This window comes from Eubalaena glacialis, chromosome 4 (genome assembly GCF_028564815.1).
Source record: "Eubalaena glacialis isolate mEubGla1 chromosome 4, mEubGla1.1.hap2.+ XY, whole genome shotgun sequence".
Classification (NCBI taxonomy): Eukaryota; Metazoa; Chordata; class Mammalia; order Artiodactyla; family Balaenidae; genus Eubalaena; species Eubalaena glacialis.
The window spans coordinates 30,222,028-30,241,908 of record NC_083719.1 but is presented as its reverse complement, the minus strand read 5'-3'; the positions used below and the strand labels follow the sequence as shown (position 1 = coordinate 30,241,908).

General features: G+C 42.0%; 1 protein-coding gene across 4 annotated transcripts in view; it reads right to left on the bottom strand.

Moving 5' to 3' along the window:
* Positions 1–19,881, bottom strand: part of SLC1A3 (solute carrier family 1 member 3) — a 71,393-nt gene that overhangs the window by 6,172 nt on the left and 45,340 nt on the right. For 3 of the 4 annotated variants that reach the window (XM_061187716.1, XM_061187718.1, XM_061187717.1), the window contains 4 exons: positions 9,514–9,718; positions 6,093–6,135; positions 2,996–3,288; positions 254–487 (listed from right to left, as the gene is read on the bottom strand). In XM_061187716.1, the coding sequence (XP_061043699.1) occupies positions 254–487; positions 2,996–3,288; positions 6,093–6,135; positions 9,514–9,718 (775 nt within the window). The remainder of the gene's footprint in view (positions 1–253; positions 488–2,995; positions 3,289–6,092; positions 6,136–9,513; positions 9,719–19,881) is intronic. The other variant, XM_061187721.1, reaches the window with a different exon arrangement.

Below are 19,881 nucleotides of genomic sequence, written 5' to 3'. Positions count from 1 at the left end.
ACTGGACGAGGAAGATGAGAACGGGCAGGAAAGGATAGCTGATTTCCATTTTGTCCCCTGAAAGGGTATATAGCCAGCTAGTCTTTGAATCCCAACTAGGTCTGACTAGCATTGGAGTCAAAAAGCCAATTCCTATGTCTGGACATTTAAAACCTGGAAAAACACACCCCCGCCCCTCAATCTGAAGGTTCTGGTTCAAAGTAAAGTTTGAGATACATTTTCTGATAGAAATAAGCCACGAATATATGCGTACCTGGAGGAGGTTCCCAGAGCCGTGATGAGCGCTTGCAGCAACCCGCCGATGAAAACCCAGGGGTTTTTCCGCGTTACCAAGAAGTAGAGGAGGGGCAGGACAATGACGGCATGGATGAGTAAGCCCACGATGACTGTCACTGTGTACATGGCAAGCTGCCCACCAATGACTCCCATGTCTTCCATCTCAACAATTTTCCCTGCAATCAGGAAGAGGATGCCCAGAGGGGCGTACCTATGTAGAAGCAACACACGCACAGTTGGAAGTCTGATTTCCAACAAGCTATTCCACAGAAATTACCAAGTGATAAGAAAAAGTCAGAGTTGACTTCCAAACTTTTCTGCGCAGAATACTATGAGGACTTGCAGAAACTGTGAACGTCTTTCTTTTCTTTTTTAAAATATAAATTTAAATATAACTAGTGCATAATTAGGCTTTTCTCTCACTCAGAATTTCTCTAGGTCACAATTCTTTTTTTCTCCTAAACCAGGAAAAAAAGGCAGGTTCAGAGGTTTTGTTACTCGCCTCTCTTTTTCCTAAATAACTGTCATTTCACCACACCTGGGTCACTTTGGGGGTCCTCAGATGCCATCCACCCCCCCCCCCCACATCCCATCCTGCTGTCTCCTGCTCCCCTGCTAAGTACTCTGAACAGTCAGAATCCAGTGAACCAATATCCAGACTTCTGGGAGCATTTCCCACGTCGGAGCCTGACTCCCAAGCTAAAGCAAGATGCACACGATGGCATTTCAGTGTTTTAGATTTGCAGACAGCGCTCTTAATCAAGGACAACTTTTATTAGTTTTTCCCATATTACACACTACTTACAATATTACTTAGTATTAATCTTTTTTTATTTAAATAAATGTACTCTAAGAGGAAATTGTATGTTACAATGCAAATGAAAAACTAGCACCATTTGCCATAAGTAGAAGGCAATCATAAAATAAATTTAGAGCTATCAAAGTTAATAACATGCATGTTTGTACTACCACAATCAGGTTATGGGTGTTCTAGTTAAGCAGTTATTACCCACAGGCTGCTACTGCCATTTGTGATCTTTCGCCTGTAGACTCGAAAGAGTGAACAACGGAGACATGAAATGTCTTGTACACATTGAATCAAGGCCCCACTCTCTTTGTCCAATGTGTGCTGTAAACTACAACCCAACTCACATTACCCAAAACAGAGAAGCCGATCACCCTTCAGGAGAAGGGTCTGCTGGGAACTGTGGAGGACTTATTTCATATTGAAAAATACAATGGTTCTTTTAAAAGTCCTTTAAAAACACAGTCCAGGAAATTATAAGAGTACCTGTTTTCAGAAATGTAATAACTCAATGTTGAATGTACAGGCAAACGTACAGCTAGAAAAGCTACATGTGAGGTTCATTCAGCAGCCTTGAATAGGCTTCTTTCATAAAAGAGGTGAAAGGTGGAGGCATTTTAATAATATGAAGATAAATGTCCACTTTCAGCTCTGCCAAGATTTCCAAGGAGGGCCCCCAGCATTTCAATGGGGACTCTTGGGGAGATGACATTCTGATCATCTTTGTGCCCCCAAGTTCATATCCATCTTGAACAAACTCCTGAAAAATGGATTTCTCTGGGCTTTGGGGGCAATAAAGACAAAGGATATTTTTAATCATGATGGTGAGGGCTTTTCTTAGAAATGGATGTCTTCCTGCCTCAGGTGCCAAGAGGGAGTCTGGATTTAAAACAAAGGAAAAAGGGAAAGCAACCCTCACAGGAGGCTTAAACCAATCACAGGGTTCTCTCCCTGCTGGGGAGAATTTACTTTCCAAGGTCAGTGTTCCTCTGTGGATTTAGTCTTTTCCTTTGTCTCCTGCTCTCAACTTTCTTTGAAGGAAGTTGTGTTATAAATTGTGGCTTGGCCTTCTATAATACTTCCCATGAGTCCTTCAGGCTTGATGCAGAATGGCCATTTACACTTCTTTCTTAGGACTGAAATGGAGGAGAGGAGAGCTCGGTTTTTCTGATGGTCTAGGGGTTTTTCCCTCTCCTGGGAATGCTCTTCTCTCAGTACTTTGTATGGCTAGCTTCTGCTGATCACCCACCTCCTCAGAGGCCTTTCTGTCCCATCCAAGGCAAATTTTAAGCCTCTGCCCCATTCACTTTTTATCACATCACATCATATTACGTGAAAGAAAACCTCATATTTTATTTTATTTTATTTTTTTTCCACAGCACTTGTGACTAAAGCACATGGATGATTTGTTTGTTTGTTTAAGAATGTAAGATCCACACAAGGTCCTACTGTATAGCACAGGGAACTATATTCAATATCTTGTCATAAACTGTAATGGAAAAGATTTTAAAAAAAAGAGAATGTAAGATCCAGGACATGCTTGTCTATTTTCTTCATTGCTATACCCATAGTACCTGGCATTAAATGCTTGGTATATAGGAGCCAATCAATAAATATGTATTGAATGAATAACTAATTAGTTATCAAATGGAGGAATGAGGAGTGGGATCCCATCAGTGCTGGAGTAAGGGAGTTGACACCTTTCAAAAACAAGGAAGCAAACTTATGCAGACAGGCTTGCAGATATGTTCAAGGCCACTACCAGCCCAGAAAGTTACTGATTTTCTTGTGCTTACCCGAATGAGATCATTGCAATTGGCCATCCTGCCTGGTGGCATCTTCCTCAGTACAGAACACAAGTTGATGGCAATAAGCATCTTCTAGATAGCATACATAGCAAATGGAAATACATACCACATTATCACCGCTACCAATCTCATGATGGCTTCGTTAAGAGAATCAAAGAACTCTCTCAGGGCCTGGCCCTGCTCCTTCATGTTTCCAATCACAAATCCGAAGCACATGGAGAAGACAACTAGTCCCAGGGCATTGACCCCATTCACAGACCCTGGCACTGGGACTAACTCCTCTGTGATCCTCGTCAGAGTCTCCATGGCCTCTGACACATTATTTATCACGGCACCCACAAGTGTTTCATTGGACTGGATGGGCACTTTAAAGCTTCTCTTCTCATAGTTGGTTTTAAACTTAAAAAGAAAAGGCACAACAGGGATTAAAGGTAATTTTTGTTTTCTTCTTTTGTACTTTTTGCTCGGATTTTCTATAATGATATACATTACCCCGAATTCAGAGAAAAGCGTTATACAAAGTATCTATCTACCCTGTCTGTCTGTCTATCTATCTATCTATCTATTTATCTTCTATCTATTTACTTATCATCTATCTAATCTGTGACAAACCTCTACTACTTCCTCAGCACAAACACACACACACACTCAAATACACAACAAACCATAATAGGAAAGAGGTTGAAGATGGAGTAAAGAGATACATGCGCTTCTGCTTTTTTCTGAAACCCTAATAAAATGACTATAAATTCAAATATTCACAATAATCCCTTTACCCTCTATGGGTTCATGTTAGGGGATCATGGACAAATCACCTAACATCCCCTTGCTCATATTCCACAGCTGTGAAACAGGGATAACTGTGCTGGTTCTACCTCACAGTGTTGTTGTAATGATCAAATTAAACAGAATATATGAGAACATCTGGTAAATTTTAAAGCACTATACTAACGTTGGCTGGTGGTGCTCAATAACAAAGCCCTTCAGGGACTAGACTTAGTTGGAGACTTCGGTGAATATTAAACAATTTAAAATCCCCAAAACAACATTCTTCAAAGTATTCCTGAGAGTATTAGTTCTTAAGAATAGTTGTGTGAATAACAGTTGAGGATGACAACCCAGTTCTCAAGTCTATAGAAGAGTCTCCTCTTATTCAAGAGATGGTCTTTTCCCCGTAGCTTCTGCATAGATGCCCCAGACAGAAGATGTTGCGTGTATTACTGTGGCCATTTGAAACAATTAAGCCCATCTCTCTATGATTTTAACGAGAGCAGAATTTCTGGCCTTCACATTGATGGGAGTAAAGCACCAGAGAGAGTAATAATCTATGGATGTTGACTGGATCTAGAGTCTAGGTGAAGAAAGCACAGCTGTACATGAAGTGTTGGGCCACTTCTTTACCAAGAGTAAATGGGAGACTTTTTTGTCCAGTGGGAAAGCACTGTTCCCAAACAAGGACATGGCCAGCTGTCAATACTGTAGACATATTCCCTAAACAATCAGTGGCACTGCTCATAATTTTAACAAAGAAACTGACACCTTTTTGTCAGTCAGCTCTCAAATCTCTATTCTACTGGGGTGCTTATGCATTTTATGGATTGTCTAGGGTGAATTTTCAATCCCAATTAGCCTTTCCTACGCTTCCAACTCTTTCCCCTTAGACACAGTTTGCAGCCTACACAGAAATTGCAACCTCATTTGCATTCTGATCTAAGACAAATAGATCTGGGATGATACATTTGCTTCCCTTTCAAAATCCTGTAAATGCAATCCAAAACCAAATACAATAAATCTTCATGAGTCAGCACATTTCCCAGCGTTGCTAGAAATCCGCATTTTTTATGTCACCTAGTGCCAGCTGACTAACTGGAATAGTCAGCTCCATGGTGCTGGGGTTGGCTGGTTGGGTTGAAAGGGGTTTATTATTTATGATTACAGTTGTTTTGAATAAAGAGAGTTAGATTTTGCCCTCGCAGGCTTTTTTTTTTTTTTAAATAAAGAAGGAATTCTGTTTGAATTTTGCAGTGTGCACATGCATTACCTATTAAAAATGGTCAATACAAATTTTAAAAAGGGAAAAAAGCAAAGAGTGTAAAACTTGGTCCTCCATGAGTTTGGGGTTTGATTTTGTTTGTTTTACAGATCCCAAGCACAAGGGTTAGGGAATTACAACAAGGGTGAAGTGACACCATCTGGAGAAATGTTTGGGAGCTATAATTTAACAACTAGAATGTCTAATTGTTTCCCTTTTAATATCTTGGGCAACAAAGCTTTTTTGTTCAGGTGAGGTTAGAATGAACTTTACTAATTTTATCCCCTAATAGTAAAATGTATTTGTGTCTTCAACACAGAGAGCCAAGAGTTGCTTGGATTTGGGGCTGAAGGGAACTGGATTTCACTGTGGCCTCCTGCTAGGTGTCTCATCAGCCTGGATACCCCTTCCCAGGAAGCAGAACAGAATGTAGAAGCAGAAAGAGGATGGAATTTGAAATCAACACAATGGATTTGAATTCGGGTCTGCCATTTACTACTTGTGAAATCTTACACCTACTACATAACCTCTCTGAATTATCATAGATAAGTTGTCTCATCAATGAAATGAAGACAACGATACCCATCATATTTATGTGAAGAGTAAATATAACATTAGTGCTTGGTACAGAGCGGACATTCAGTACATTCAGTACATTCAGTACATTCAGTGCATTCAGTACATTCAGTGCTTTCTGATGTGGTTCCTCCTTTAGAATCTATAAGGCCCTTAGTAGACTTTTAAAAAAACAACCCATTGATTTTTAAAATCAAACCCAGAAACTTGAATAATCTCCCTAATCTTTAAAGCAAGTTGTAAATATATCTTATACTGGAGTTTGCTTGCTTGGTGAACTTTTGTGTATGGGCTATGGAGGAGAGGAGAGAGAGTCTCCTGATTAGCCTTCTTAATAATTAACAGAGACTTAATGAGTCATTTGTATGCAAGACATATAGTGTCTGGCAACTAATAAAGCCTTCAGTACAGGGAAGACCACCCCCCCTCCTCTCCCAATTCCCCAGAAAACGCTAGTGCTTTCCATCCGCTTGGCAAGAGAAGTGTTTCTTACTACAGAGAAATGGGGAAAAATTAAATTAAATTAAAAAGAGAACCCTACTCTGTTTGGTACACCAAAGAGGAATTTTAAAGGTGAATTAGTGGCTGTGTTTACCTGTTTAAAGCAAGCTTCCACCAGATTTGGAGGGAACATATTCCTGTAAAGAAAATAATGGTCACTTGAAAAATTCCCAAATAATAAATTAGTTCCTTAAATACTTTTTCATTGTGTCTAAGGTAAAGATTGCACTGGAATAAGCAGCAAATGGAAAAAGAGAAAGATTTTGGTGGATCTTATGAAATGGGACATAGGTCATCCCTTAGCGTGGCCCATGTAGTTCATATTTTTCAAGGAAGTCCCAAATTCAACTCATCTGTCCTTTTGTCAGACAATGGGATTTTTTATTCCGACATCAAACCCTGCTCCTAGGAAAAACCCAAGCGAGAATGGAAATGCCTTTTATCATAAGCATTCTGGTTAACTGAGGTATTATTCAATAATGGCCATTTTGGTATCATGCCATGTTTAAGGACCAAGTGTTCAGAATCAAATGTCACAGTCAGACTGTTCTCCACAGAGTCCTCCCAAAGGCCCTCTGGGGGATGAGATATTGACTCTGAATTGCTAGAGCTTCTGAGGCTCTTTGGTGACCAACAGGGAGATGGCCCACAAAATTTGAACTTGAGGCCCATGTGGCAGGGTTTGTTACTGCCTCAGTGCAGCGTTTGTGTTCATGGTGGGGAAGAAGTAAGAGGCAACACTCTCGCTGGGGAATCTCTAGCCAGCTGTATGACCTTGGCTAATTCATGGCACCCATGTAGGTCTCAGCTGACTCATCTGTTAAAGAGGAGATTGGATTAAACTATCACTAGGGCTCCAAGACTAAAGACTGCGGGAGAAGGAGACATGACCCAGGCAGCTAGAGAGTCTGAGATTCCAGCAGATGTATGTCATCAATCAGATTTTAAGGTTATAAACTCTTGTCTCTTCCTACTGCCTAGACCAGGGGTCCCCAGCCACCGGGCTGTGGAGCAGGAGGTGAGCGGCAGGCTAGCCAGCAAAGCTCCACCTGCCTCTCCCCATCGCTCGCATTACTGCCTGAACTATCCCCACTCCCCAGCCCCCGTCCGTGGAAAAACTGTCTTCCACGAAACTGGTCCCTGGTGCCAAAAAGTTGGGGATCGCTGGCCTAGACCATCCTGTTTCTTTGTCCTTCCCATCTATGCTCTATGGGTCTGTTTCTACAAACCCTGAGAGAAAAGTGAGTTTAGGAGATTCCAAGATAAATGCTCGAACCAGGTGTCTGGGTGGGGACAGGTTAGTCTTACACTTGTCACTGGGGCAAGGAGGGGCAGAAACACACCAGATAGAGAATGACAAGATCCCAATTCTTTAAACAAGGAGTAGAAATTATACAGAAAGAAAATACAATAAAATACCCCTAATCCAAACTCCCTGAGGGTAAAGTTCCTCAAAAGAAAATGGTGAAAAGCCTTAATAATTGTACGAACTAAATAAAATCATTATCATTGGGTGCCAACTTGGTATGAAATAATACAGAGTGGCTTGTTACCTTCAGATAATTGCGATTAACTCCCTGAAGAGGGCTTTCAGGGAGGCACCGTGGGGCTGCCTTGTGCTTACATACAGATAATACAAAGTCACTCATGGTCGGAATTGAGAGGTGTTGCTGAAGAGACCCTTTGTTGCCCAAATCACTCTTGAATCTACTGGCCACAGACCCATTCCTTGAGATGGCACGTGAACTCAAGTCCCTAGGAGGAGTTTCTCTCAGATGGTCGGTGGGGAATCCTTTAGAGTAGGCATCTAGGATTGGTAAGCCAGTCACTCTGCAAGTACGTTGTAGAGAAGGGAGGAAAGGGCTAGGTTTGGGGAGGACAGCCTGGGTGGGCTACTTGCTGGAGGAATGCTAAGCAGGTGGGGCATTGAGAGGTCCGTGCTGGGATATCTTCCATTTGCCTTTCTCCATCCACTCTCCAACCTGCTCTGTGCCTGGAAGGCTGACCCCTCACCTTCCGGCTTCCTGTTGGGTTTGTCCAGTGGGAGGCGCTGACAGATCACAGGGCAGTGGGAGGAGAGAAGTGGATGTATATATTCTTCCTGCTCTCCCTCTGGCAGGTTGGGCAACAGCTCCCTCCCTCCAAATTAGAGCTGTAGCCCCTATCCTGAGGGCCCTTTCCCTCAGGACACAGCCCGTCCTGACTTCCAGTAACGGCTCCCTTCCTTTCCTCAGAGCCACAGGTGGTAACAAAACAGCTTCCTATTGCTGTTAGTCCTCTAGAGTCTCACCATCACTTGTAGGTTCCCTTTACCCTGCCCACACCTTTGCAAACCCTGTTCAGTGATCCTTTTGGGCTTGCAATACACTTCCTGCCAGCAACTGACCGATGCAAAGGCAAGTGTGGAGAGAGAGCAGGCAGGGAGGTGCCAGGCTCAAACTTGGGCTTACTTCTCAGTTCTGTGTCCAACATATTCTATCCTCAAGTCTGTTTCAAGTATTAGATAAGCTAATTTGTAATCAGTGTACGGTTTGCGTATAAAACAATGCTAAAGAAGCCATCCTTTAGTCTTACTATTGATCTGCCAAATCCTTTCTTCATAAATAGTACAAAAGGAAAACCTTGGGACAGGTATGATCAGATGATCTCTAAAGTCCCTTTTGGAGATAAACTGTCGTGTACAATGGATGATGATACAGATCACAAGTTCCAAATTAAAAGAGTCCAATGAACAGGCTATACTTGAAAAAAAAAAAAAAAAGTAGCCTTAAAGAGCAAGACTTGAGAAAAGTAGGTCAAGAATTATTGAAAGGCATGATGCTAAGTGAGATAAATCAGACAGAGAGAGACAAATACTATATGATTATCACATATGTGGAATCTAAAAAATACAACTAATTAGTGATTATAACAAAAAAAGAAGCAGATGTATATAGATATAGAGAACAGATATAGAGAACAAACTAGTGGTTACCAGTGGGGAGAGGGAAGGAAGGGGCAATATAGGGGTAGGGGAGTAAGAGGTACAAACTATTAGGTATAAAATAAGCCACAAGGATATATTGTACAACACAGGGAATAAAGCCAATATTTTATAATAACTATAAATGGAGGATAACCTGTAAAAGTTGTGAATCACTATATTGTACACCTGTAACATATGTAATTGTACAGCAATATACTTCAGTAAAAAAATCACACACACAAAAGAACTATTAATATTGCAAGGTGAGCTGCACAGCTGAGAGGATGACTGAGTGCTCAGATTCTGAATCCTAAAAGCAGGGCTCTTAAATCCATATCTTCTCCTTGCTCTTCTCACCTCTTTCACATGAGATCAGAAAACGGACCCTTACTTCAATTTCTGTTAGAAAGAGGTAAAAGATGTGACCTTCATTTCAAGCCCAGCGGGACTGGTTCAGTCAGATACCTCTTCTAGGGTTTGATCAGCTCCCCCAACAAGAGGGGTTGGGTGGTCAAAATATACCCAAAAGGATGGGCTTGCAAGGACGTACCTGATCAAGTCCAGGAAGGCGTCTGCAGCTGTCACTTGTACAATTTTGCCTTCTCTGTGCATGTTTTCCTTTGTGCCCTTCCCAGGATGGATGATGATGACAACGATTATGCCAATCACCACGGCAATGATGGTCGTAGTCATGTAATAGACTACAGCTCGCATCCCCATCTTCCCTGACGCCTTACTATCTAGGGCCGCCATTCCTGGGGAAGGCAAACAGAAGGAGATTTTCAGCGAACCAGTTCAGGGAATTCTCCAGTGGAAGGTCACGGGAAGAGCATTTCCTTCACCACTCCCCTACCCTCTCCCACCCAGCAATGGGATTTTATACATGTTATGAGAACTTGGCACCAAATTTAATCAGGCCATCAACAAAAGGTGAAGGGAAAAAGCCATGGAATGGCTAAGCATCAGTTGTGTCAGCAAACTCATGATCACCTATTTTCTGCCCCAAGAATTGATATCATGTGGCTCTCTGATGGTTTGAAGGGACAATCAAATTCTTTCCTAGGTTGCTACTAGTTGGGGAAGTTATGAGTGTTAATTAGTGAGTAGTGTGTGTGTGTGTGTGTGTGTGTGTGTGTGTGTGTATGTGTGAAGCGATACCTTAAAAGATTTCTGGCAGAATAATCTAAGCATATCTCAGGTTTTGAGCACTGTGCAGACTCACACAGATTAACTGTCATTAAGTTCTTTTATAAGAATTATTATTTTATTTATGTACTTGGGTATCTTTTTTTTGGATATTTTTACGTAAAATTTCAGCTATTATTCTAATCACCTACTGATTTATCTTCAATTTACATTTAAAGTAGGCCAAAGTTCTCGAATAGCTTCTCTGTTGTTTCATTTTATCTCATCTCATCACAATTTTTTAAAAAGAATCATTTTGGTGGGGTTCTTCTCATTTTTGCACTCTGCCTTCCTCCACCTTGTCCCATAGGCCTGGAGTATCTTATCTCATGTGAAACATTCTTTCCCTCATTTTTAGGACATCTTCAAAATCTACCTCAGGCAAGGCATTATCCCCTGTGAGAGAGGAGGTATGACTTTGAAGGTTTCCTTAACTGCTCTAGCCAATGGAACACATCTCCATGCCTCTTGGGATGGAAAAAAATTGGAAATGACCCAAAACTCTCAAGAGGTTAAGTCATCTTAATAATAATATGGGCTCTTCTGTTTCATTAACCATTTCCTCACTTCTCTTCCTTCTTTCTCCTCCCCAAACCCGCTAAAACACTAAAATCCAATTATAGCATCATCCAATTATAGTTAATCAAACTATTTTCTTTACTATTTAAAATCATGATTCTATAAATGTATTAAAAGTTTATATTGTATTTCAATGATCAGTATCAGATTCTAATAGTGGTTCAACATGTAGGTAGTGACCCTGTTCATACCAATGTATTGATATTTAGAGTAAGGTAAAGTATTGAAAAAAATAGTGTCCATGATTGCCAGATACCTTGCTGGGTTTGCCCCAAAATCTTGATACAATGGTAATGAGCTCTATGGGAACTGAAGCCATGACCTTCAACTTATAATTTCATGTGTATTTGAATCATATCATTCATAATTTTCATAATAAGCACTTAGTACCTGCTACGTTCTTATTTTTAACAATTTATAAGGCAGATTAAAAAACAAATAAGTAACTTTCTAAGGTCTTAGTTAACACCAAATAAAGTGAAGGGGGAACTTGAACCCAGATCTTGTGTAACTGAATTTAACGTACTTTCTCCCCCTGAGAAAACCAACTACAGTTCCTACAAACAAGGAGGCCAATTTTGACTTTAATGCATGAACTTGGCTTCTTTTATCCTTGCCCTGGGTTTCTTGAAACCCAGGATTAATACCCACTTACGGGGGTGGAGCCACTTCTACACTTCACCATCATTAAAAATGGGCTAATCTGTTCTCAGTCCAAGTGGTCCCATCCCCCCAGGTTCATTCTCAGGTCTCCATCATATCTCAAAACATCTTGGCTTTCCTGTGCTTGAAATCATTTCTCCCAGAAGGGGCCCACTCTCTTTCCCATCATTGCCTGAGCTTGTCACCACTGAAGCCTGCAATTCTTCGGTGGGCGAGTGGTGTGGGCACAAAAGGCCGGATATCTCTGCTAGGGGTACCAGGCGGCAGTATTTTCTTCCTCCGAGATGCTTTCTTTCCCTCTCGCCTTCTATTCTGTGGTGCTGTTCCGTTCTCTCGCCAACTCTTCTCTGCCGCTCCTGCCCACTATTCTCGACCTATAGCTATTCAGAGAGAGCGCTAAGTGGTCAAGGCAGAGCACTGGAAACCAACGTGGCAGACAAAGGAGGAGGCTTAAATCTCCCTCCCTCCCACCATGGGGGAGGGATGGGGAAAATTACACCAGAATCCACAGCTACAGGGCCATCGGCTCTAGGAAACAAAGTCTATAGGTGTTTTTTTTTTAAAGAAATAAAGTTTAAAAAAAATGAAAACCAATAAGAAAGTATTTTCTCCATATGCTCTAATTCTGAAATAGATGAAGACAAACATTGAGGCATTTTTTAGCAATGAGCCCAGAAGGAGAATCAACAGTCAAACGAGAGGCCTCACCAACCTCTGCATATTGACGTTGTTCCTCTGAAAGAGAATAAAGCAGCAGCTCCGATTGTTCCAGCGGAAGAAGGAATGTGTGGGAGTATCTTCATTAACTGATTCTCCATGTAGGTCCTTCCCCTAAAAGGGTTCTGGTGTCCCACAGTGGGGCTGCTTGCCCACTTCTGCTCAGGGTACCCCAGCATCCCCTCTCCTCCTTCCAATTCTAACCACTCCCCTTTTCTCTGAGGCAGGCTTGTAAAACTAAAGGGACCACTAGAAGCAAAGCCACACACTGTCATCAGGGCAACAGCAGGATGGATGTGGACGATCTGTCACAACACTGGGCCTGAAAGAGAATAGCCTTGATGCTGGTGGAGCCAAGAAAATGGAGGAAGAGCTCTGGAAGGCGAAACCCCACATAAGCCAGCTGTCATTCTTCCTGTCTCTTACCCAGACTCTGTGACCATCTTCTTTCCCCAGCCTCCTGAAATTCCAGACAAAGCTCTACACTAGAGATAACACGCGTCTGGGCACAAGGGTAAAGTACTAAATCACTTTGTAGAAAAGGGAACTCTGGTAGGAAGTGCCCTAAATGTTTGAGAAGGGAAAAGTTTGCATTGAGCCTTGTCACTTTAAAATATATGGAAGAAAAGGGCACTGTGGTGAGGGGGAAAGAGGTCCCTTGGGTATGTAGGTACTTGCGGGAGTATGTTATGACAACTATGTGTTCATCTAAATACGTATTTGAGAAACACATTCCAGAGCAAGTAGTAAAGATAATGATCTTGACTGGTCCCTTTCGCTTCATTTGATCTGGGCTTAGCTAAACCAGCCCCATTCAAGACATCCTGACATCTTTATTATGAAAACAATCTGTCATCAGAATTGAGATCCTCTTGAAACCCAAAGAAATACTATACTGTCTTACATGTTTGTAAGTTTATATGTTTTGTAAATATTCAGTTAACTTTTGTGCTGGTTCACTAACTCACCAAATTCGCCGTCTGATCAATGGCACATATTCATCTAATTTCATGACAACTGTATGTTGTAGATATTGTTGACACCATTTTAAAGGTAAAGAGACGAGGCCAGAGATGTTAAGTAACTTGCCCAGTGTTGCACAGCTAGTAAACAGCAGTGGCAGGATTCGTACCCACAATCTCAAGGGAGTACCCTTTCCACTATACCTCAATTCTAATGGACAAGCTAGGAGTCACCCACATTTCATTTCCTTGTTATCCATGCTAACTTTCTTGCTTTTGAGATCAATATTGAAATGAGCCACCTGACTGGAAGAAAATTTCACGAAGGGAGGTAACTGTGGAAAAACTCTGACATTCCCCACCTTGAGGGGAAGTGAGTAACACTGGTCACCAGAAGGACCAGCCAGAGAGCTGATCAATCAGTTCAAATTCCTCTCTATGCCTAGAAAAACAGCCCAGAGCGTGTTCTGATGGAGGGTGGAGGGTCATGGATATTTGCTGACTGTGGGCACATGGGTCTTACTTTCTTTTCTAAAAATCAACCTGTCAATAACTGGTCATCAAGAAACTAATCAATCATTCATTCCTGCAAACCTATTATATGTTTACCAATGAGTCTGGCATCTAAGAAAGATTGAACAAGACATTTTCTAGAATGTAAAAGATTTAGACTTTGCTTCAAAACACCTGGGTATTTTAGGCAGCAGTCACTTTGAAGAGAGAGGAAAGGAAGAGAAGAGAGTTTCTTGATACAAATGGGTCAATATGCATTTACCTCTTTATTTATGAAGACAGTCTTTAGGTAATCAGTTCAGCACAACAGATATGCACCAAATTCACGTTTTGGGGGTGGGGTGGGGAGGGAGTGTTCCCTAAATATGTGTATGGAACTCTGTAAGTCTATTGTAAATTAGATTTCTTCTGGTATAATATTTGGTATGACTTCTCAGATAAATGAAATATGTATTCAGTCAAGTATTAGAGGGTAACATAAATAATGTCAAGTTCCCAAGGCTCTATTATTTGCATGGATTTTATTCTCCCATCAGCTAAAAATCTGTCTTATACATTAATGTGTCTCAGTCTCTTCCCCCAATAACTCCTATTTCTGGTTTGAAATGTGAAATCTAAAGAAGAAGCCGTCTGTTATGAATTGTCTTTCTACTCGTCCTCGTGGCGTTTCATTGTTCTTCCAGGGCCACTGGATCAGCCCAGAAAGAACGGAAAAGGGGGGATGGCAACTGCTGATTCAAGAATATTGTTCTGTTTCAGTTGTTATTTTATTTTACATATACTCCTTCTCCACGATGGGCTTCTCAAACACTCATCTAATGAAAGCCGCCTGTTCTCAACCTTCCTAGAATTTCAAGATGGGCAACCTTACAACAAGGAAATCAAGGATGAGCTCTAGTATGTATCGTATTCATTTGAATAAAAGGTAATGATTTTTAATAAGAAAGTTAAGCTCTAGAAATACAATATACTTCATATTTACAGACTGAAAAATGAGCTCTTGTGTCCTAAAGCAGCTGCGCATTGCTGGAGCAAGGGCACACTGGAACCCTCAGCAATGGACAATGAACAGGAGAGTCACAAATCTCCGAGGAAAGGCGGTGAGGGGGAGGGAGGGAGTGTGAAACAAATCACTTTAAATCTCTGTCTAAAACTATGCGAAGGTTTTTTTCACTGAAATATTGTCTTCCGGCTTCTTTATAGACTAGATTGGAAAAAAAAAAGTTCTATGATTCTAGGGGTTCTGGAACAGAAGGCAAATCTTTAAAAGTTAGGTTAGAAACTGTATCATAGGGGGCGTCCCTGGAGGCGCAGTGGTTAAGAATCCACCTGCCAATGCAGGGGACACGAGTTCGAACCCTGGTCCAGGAAAATCCCACATGCCGTGGAGCAACTAAGCCCGTGCACCACAACTACTGAGCCTGTGCTCTACAGCCCGTGAGCCACAACTACCGAGCCCCCGTGTGCTGCAACTATTGAAGCCCGTGTGCCTAGAGCCCGTGCTCCGCAACAAGAGAAGCCACTGCAATGAGAAGCCCGCGCACCGCAACGAAGAGTAGCCCCCGCTCACCGCAACTAGAGAACCGCAATTAGAGAACTGCAACTAGAGAAAGCCTGTGCGCAGCAACGAAAACCCAATGCACCCAAAAATAAAATAAATAAATTTTAAAAAAACACGAAAAAAAAGAATTCTTAAAAAAAACTGTATCATAATTTTGCATCACAATGAATACGCTGGTTATAGCCTCAGAATTTCATCGAAGAGACAATATTTCAAACTACTTGAGGCCAACCTCAGGCATTTTTAGAAGCACATTCTTCTTAAAAAATGGTGGCACAGTGATTAAGAGTTCCGGCCGTGAGGTTAGAATACCTGGATTCCACTTCTAGCTCTGGTACCATGTGACCTCTGTAAGCCTCAGCTTCCTCATCTATAGAATGGGAATAAGGAAAGCTCTCTCACAGGGTTTTCATGGCATTAAAGGGACTTCTATACAGAAAGCACTTAGCATAGTGCTTGGCACATAGTAAGCATTCAAGAAACATTAGCTGTTATTATTATTAATTAATCAGATAAATAATAAGCTACTCTCTAAGTGTTATTTGACCTCTCTGAGCCTCCATTTCACCTAGACAAGAAGATAATAATACCTACATTGCAAGTGTAGGGAAAACTTACATAAAGAATCTGTACAAAATAGGCCCTTGATAAATGTTAGTTATGATTATTATATGACTCCCTCTACTAGAATTTTAGTGCCAAGAGAGCAGAACCATATGTCTTATTCATTGATGTAGCCTCCTTGCCCAAAACAGTGCCTGCACAGGAAGGCGCCCAATAAATGTTTGTTGAATAGTCATTCTTACCACCACTGCGGCTGTTATGCCCGAAGAAGGCCACACACTTTTAAAAAAAGCATTTAGATTAGGCTCCTGTTCAAATGACGAGCACTAAAGTTGCTTTTGTTTAAAGCACTCTGAAATGCGGACTCACCAATTTTGATTGCTCTTCCCGCCAATTAATTCAAAATAGTGAGGTTCCTTCTATCTTGAAGAAGGAGAGACAGACCTTGTGGGGAGTGACCCGGTATCACCTGGAGCTTTATCTCCAGAGCTGGGAGGTCATCAGAGCAGGGCAGGAGGGGCAGGAGGCTGGCACATCTCCATGCAGAGAAGGGAATGGAAGAGGGGGTGGGGTCTAACACGTGCTTAAGTGGGTCATGGCTAGTATTTTTATTCATTAATGAAAGAGGATAGAAAACAATAGAGTGCATACATGGGGTAAATGTACTGTTTTGTGAAACTTTTTTCAGCTGTGTGTGTGTATGTCTGTGTGTATCCAGGTCACAGTGTAAAATACATCTGTATCCTCTTTGCAGGTTCTGGTAAAAAAAAAAGAAAAAAAAGGTTTGCAAACACTGGTATCTACCTCCTTTCAGTTAATAGTAGAGGCTTTAACAAGGAGGCACGAGCTATGGGCTTCCCTTCCTCTCACCTTGCTTCTGATGCCCTCGGGCTGCACACCCACCATACCCAAGACCTCATCCCATCTCGCTAGCAGAGACCAAGGACATGACGGTGCTGATTTCTGGAATCTGGGCAACTCATTTGAACAGAAATTCTACAGACATTGTAACGAGGGAAAAAGTTTTAGAAAAGGTTTGTTTTGTGGAATATTGAGCCAAGAAAATTCTTTTACTTTAATCAGTGATTCTTTTACTCTAATCAGTGATTCTTAGTGAAGAGAGTTAAACCATCTCCACAAAGAGCTGAGAATGATTTTGTGGAATTCACAGTCAATTAAATCACAAGTATTCTCACATGGGTTTTCACCCTGGCCAACTTTTCCTTCCCGTTATGGCTGTTCACAGTCTCACAAAACTTGGCATTTCATTCACCTATAACACCACTTAGTTTTATGAAGTTATATTGCATGAGAATGACAAGGAAGCTTCCTTACAAATTTACCACTTGTGATGGCATTTGTCAGGCAAGTTGATTTTTTAACTTGACCCTTACAACTTGTCAACGAGTCTTTTTTGAGCTCTAGTGTGCATTAGTAGAACGCAGTGTGGAAAGGTAAAAGGGAAACTTTCTCTTTCAAAAGACTGTTAAATAGAAAAACTAGCAGAGCAGACACTAGTACCATTGGCAGAAAAAGTCCTATCATAAATCACCTTTTATTCTCAGTCTGGTAGGACTGAGCAAACGATCCCTTTTCCCTGGCCATAGACATCCTTGAAAATGAACTTTCACAGAAGGAAGCAGTGAGGGGAAGCAGAGGCCCAGCTTCAACGGCTGCTACCTCTCATGTCCAAGAGCTTCTGGGTCCTTCCCCTTAACCTTTGGCGGGGGCTGGGCAGGGAGGGGGACTGCTTCTCCGGGGTACCAGCTGGTGAAGCCCTCTGAGTGGTCAAGCTTTGCTCTTCTCTACACTGGTCTTAACCATCCAATAGCCTCATCACAGCCTGACACAGCCCTGCCATGAATGGTTCCAGTAACGCGGGAACCCACCACGCCGACTCCCTCTCTCTCTCAGCAAGGTCCCAGGAAACTCTCAGAAGGGCCAGCTCTGAGTTTCACGTCTCACAGGCCATCGCTGCCGGCGCGAGCCCCACGGAGAGGTGACCGTTCACCCCACACACTAGCCCATCCTTCGCTCACGGTATTGGAATGTGCCACACAATATGCTTTTCTTGAAGAGGAACCAGGGAGTCGTTCATCTTCTTTATGTGTGCTAAGCAGAGCAAGAGGGAGAGGCGAGTGGGACCCACGATGAGCTGGGGAGTAGTGATTAGTAACAGCTGACAGCCTCAGACCGAGACCCTTTCTTTGGTTACCTCATTGTGTAGCAGCGGAGCACAAAGGAATGACTGTCTTCTCGCCAAGACTTAGAAACCCAGGACCACAGAAAATAGCAGCTAAAAGAAAAAGTGTGGGTTGGGTGGTCGGAGCAAGGGCCGATCAGACGACTCTTGGTTATACCTGTGAAGCCTGGCTTTGAAAAGAGACCCCTATGATGTGGAAAGTCACACCCACAGGCGGTGGACCTTCAACCAGCCCCCGCCAGGAGCACTGATGTGAGTGGGGAAAGTAGGTGACTTCACTCCTGACGGAAAGAGCACGCAGAGAGCAGCAAATTGCTCTGGTTTAATGAGAGGAAGTTCTTTGAGGGCCAGAGCTCTAGCCCCCTCTGCCTTTGCAAAAGAATCACGATTTACAACCAACCGCCGGATGAGTTGCTCGCAATTTCCGTAACAGCCCTCTTTATTCCGGGTTGTCTAACTTGCCATGAAAAAGACCTTTATGTTCTGGGCCTCGTGCAACTTTCTTAAGAAGGTGGTGATCAAAAGAGCACATTTTCTAAAATAGCTAGTGGGAAGCAGCCGCATAGCACAGGGAGATCAACCCTAGAGGGGTGGGATAGGGAGGATAGGAGGGAGATGCAAGAGGGAGGGGATATGGGGATATATGTATACATATAGCTGATTTACTTTGTTATACAGCAAAAACTAACACACCATTGTAATGCAATTATACTCCAATAAAGATGTTAAAAAAAAAAAAAGCACATTTTCTAGCAGGCAGGATGCTGAATGGGACTGAGTTCTACCACTGGGCCAGACTTGTCCCAAGTTAATCAAAGGGCGTTGCGAGTTGACTGCAGAACATGTCAGACTCAAGGGGTGCTCTTTCTTCCCATGGAAGGCCTGTCCCTTGCAGGAAAAAAAGGAATTGAAAGCCTCATAGAAACTGAAAGCGACATATGGACGTTAAAACCCAAATCCATCTGGCCCAGATTCCCAGAACAGTTGAAGCAGGAGTGTGACTCCAGGCCTTGAGGAGGCTGGGAAGCAGCAGAGATTCCTGGGGCCAAAAGTGTCATACAAACTATGTGACCCAAGGTCCACCCCACCCCTCCAATTCCTTGCCATCAGAAGATTCTGGAACCATAACCCAACCTGAAAACTCTGAAATGAACTGAGGTTAAGTTCTGTTGCCTGAAACTGAAATTAAGATATTTTTAAAAGGTATATTTCTTAAAAAAAAAAAAAAAAAGAAAGAAATAGTTGATAGTAAAACATGTTCACCTCAGCTATTTTCTGAATTAAATCCAGAATACAGAATCTTACATACTACATAAAAGAATAAATTTTTAAAAATTCAAGTCCACATAGTATGAGTGTGTTTCGTGTTTTGTAATTGCAATCATTGTTGCTTTTGTTGTGGTCATCTGTTTACAGTGCTTGGTGTCAGTTTATTTATCTCTTGTAAAAATAAAATACAGTGTGTGTGAGTGAAAAAAAAAAAAAAATTCAAGTCCATGTTTTGACCAGTTAAGAGAGTGTACAAAATTAAGTCTTTGGGGATAGAGTTGGGGTTGAGGAGAAGAGGAAGCTAGTGAGAGTTGAGGAATGACAGATAAGAAAGGGGAGAGAGAAAAGAGAAGAAAGAAAGGGAGACTTAAAGCAGAGAAGTATGGGATGGGGAAACAGTTCAGAAGGTGCTTTTATCTCAGTCAGCATGTTTCTTGGGCTATGGCCAACACACCTCCTTTCAGTTCTGATTAGTTTTCCCAGCATTTAAAAGTTCATCAATTGTTCTTATCTAATCTATAAAGGAATAGTTGCACCCAGGGAGTGGGAGATTATGCTCCCAACTACCTGACCCTAACAATAAAGCAGTATCACTTCGCAGAGTGAAAAAGACTGTAAACTCTAGAATTGGTTGGCTTCCCTCATCTCTGCCTTACACATAAGTCAGAGAACATTCCCTCCTTGGAACAGGAAAAGCTGCAT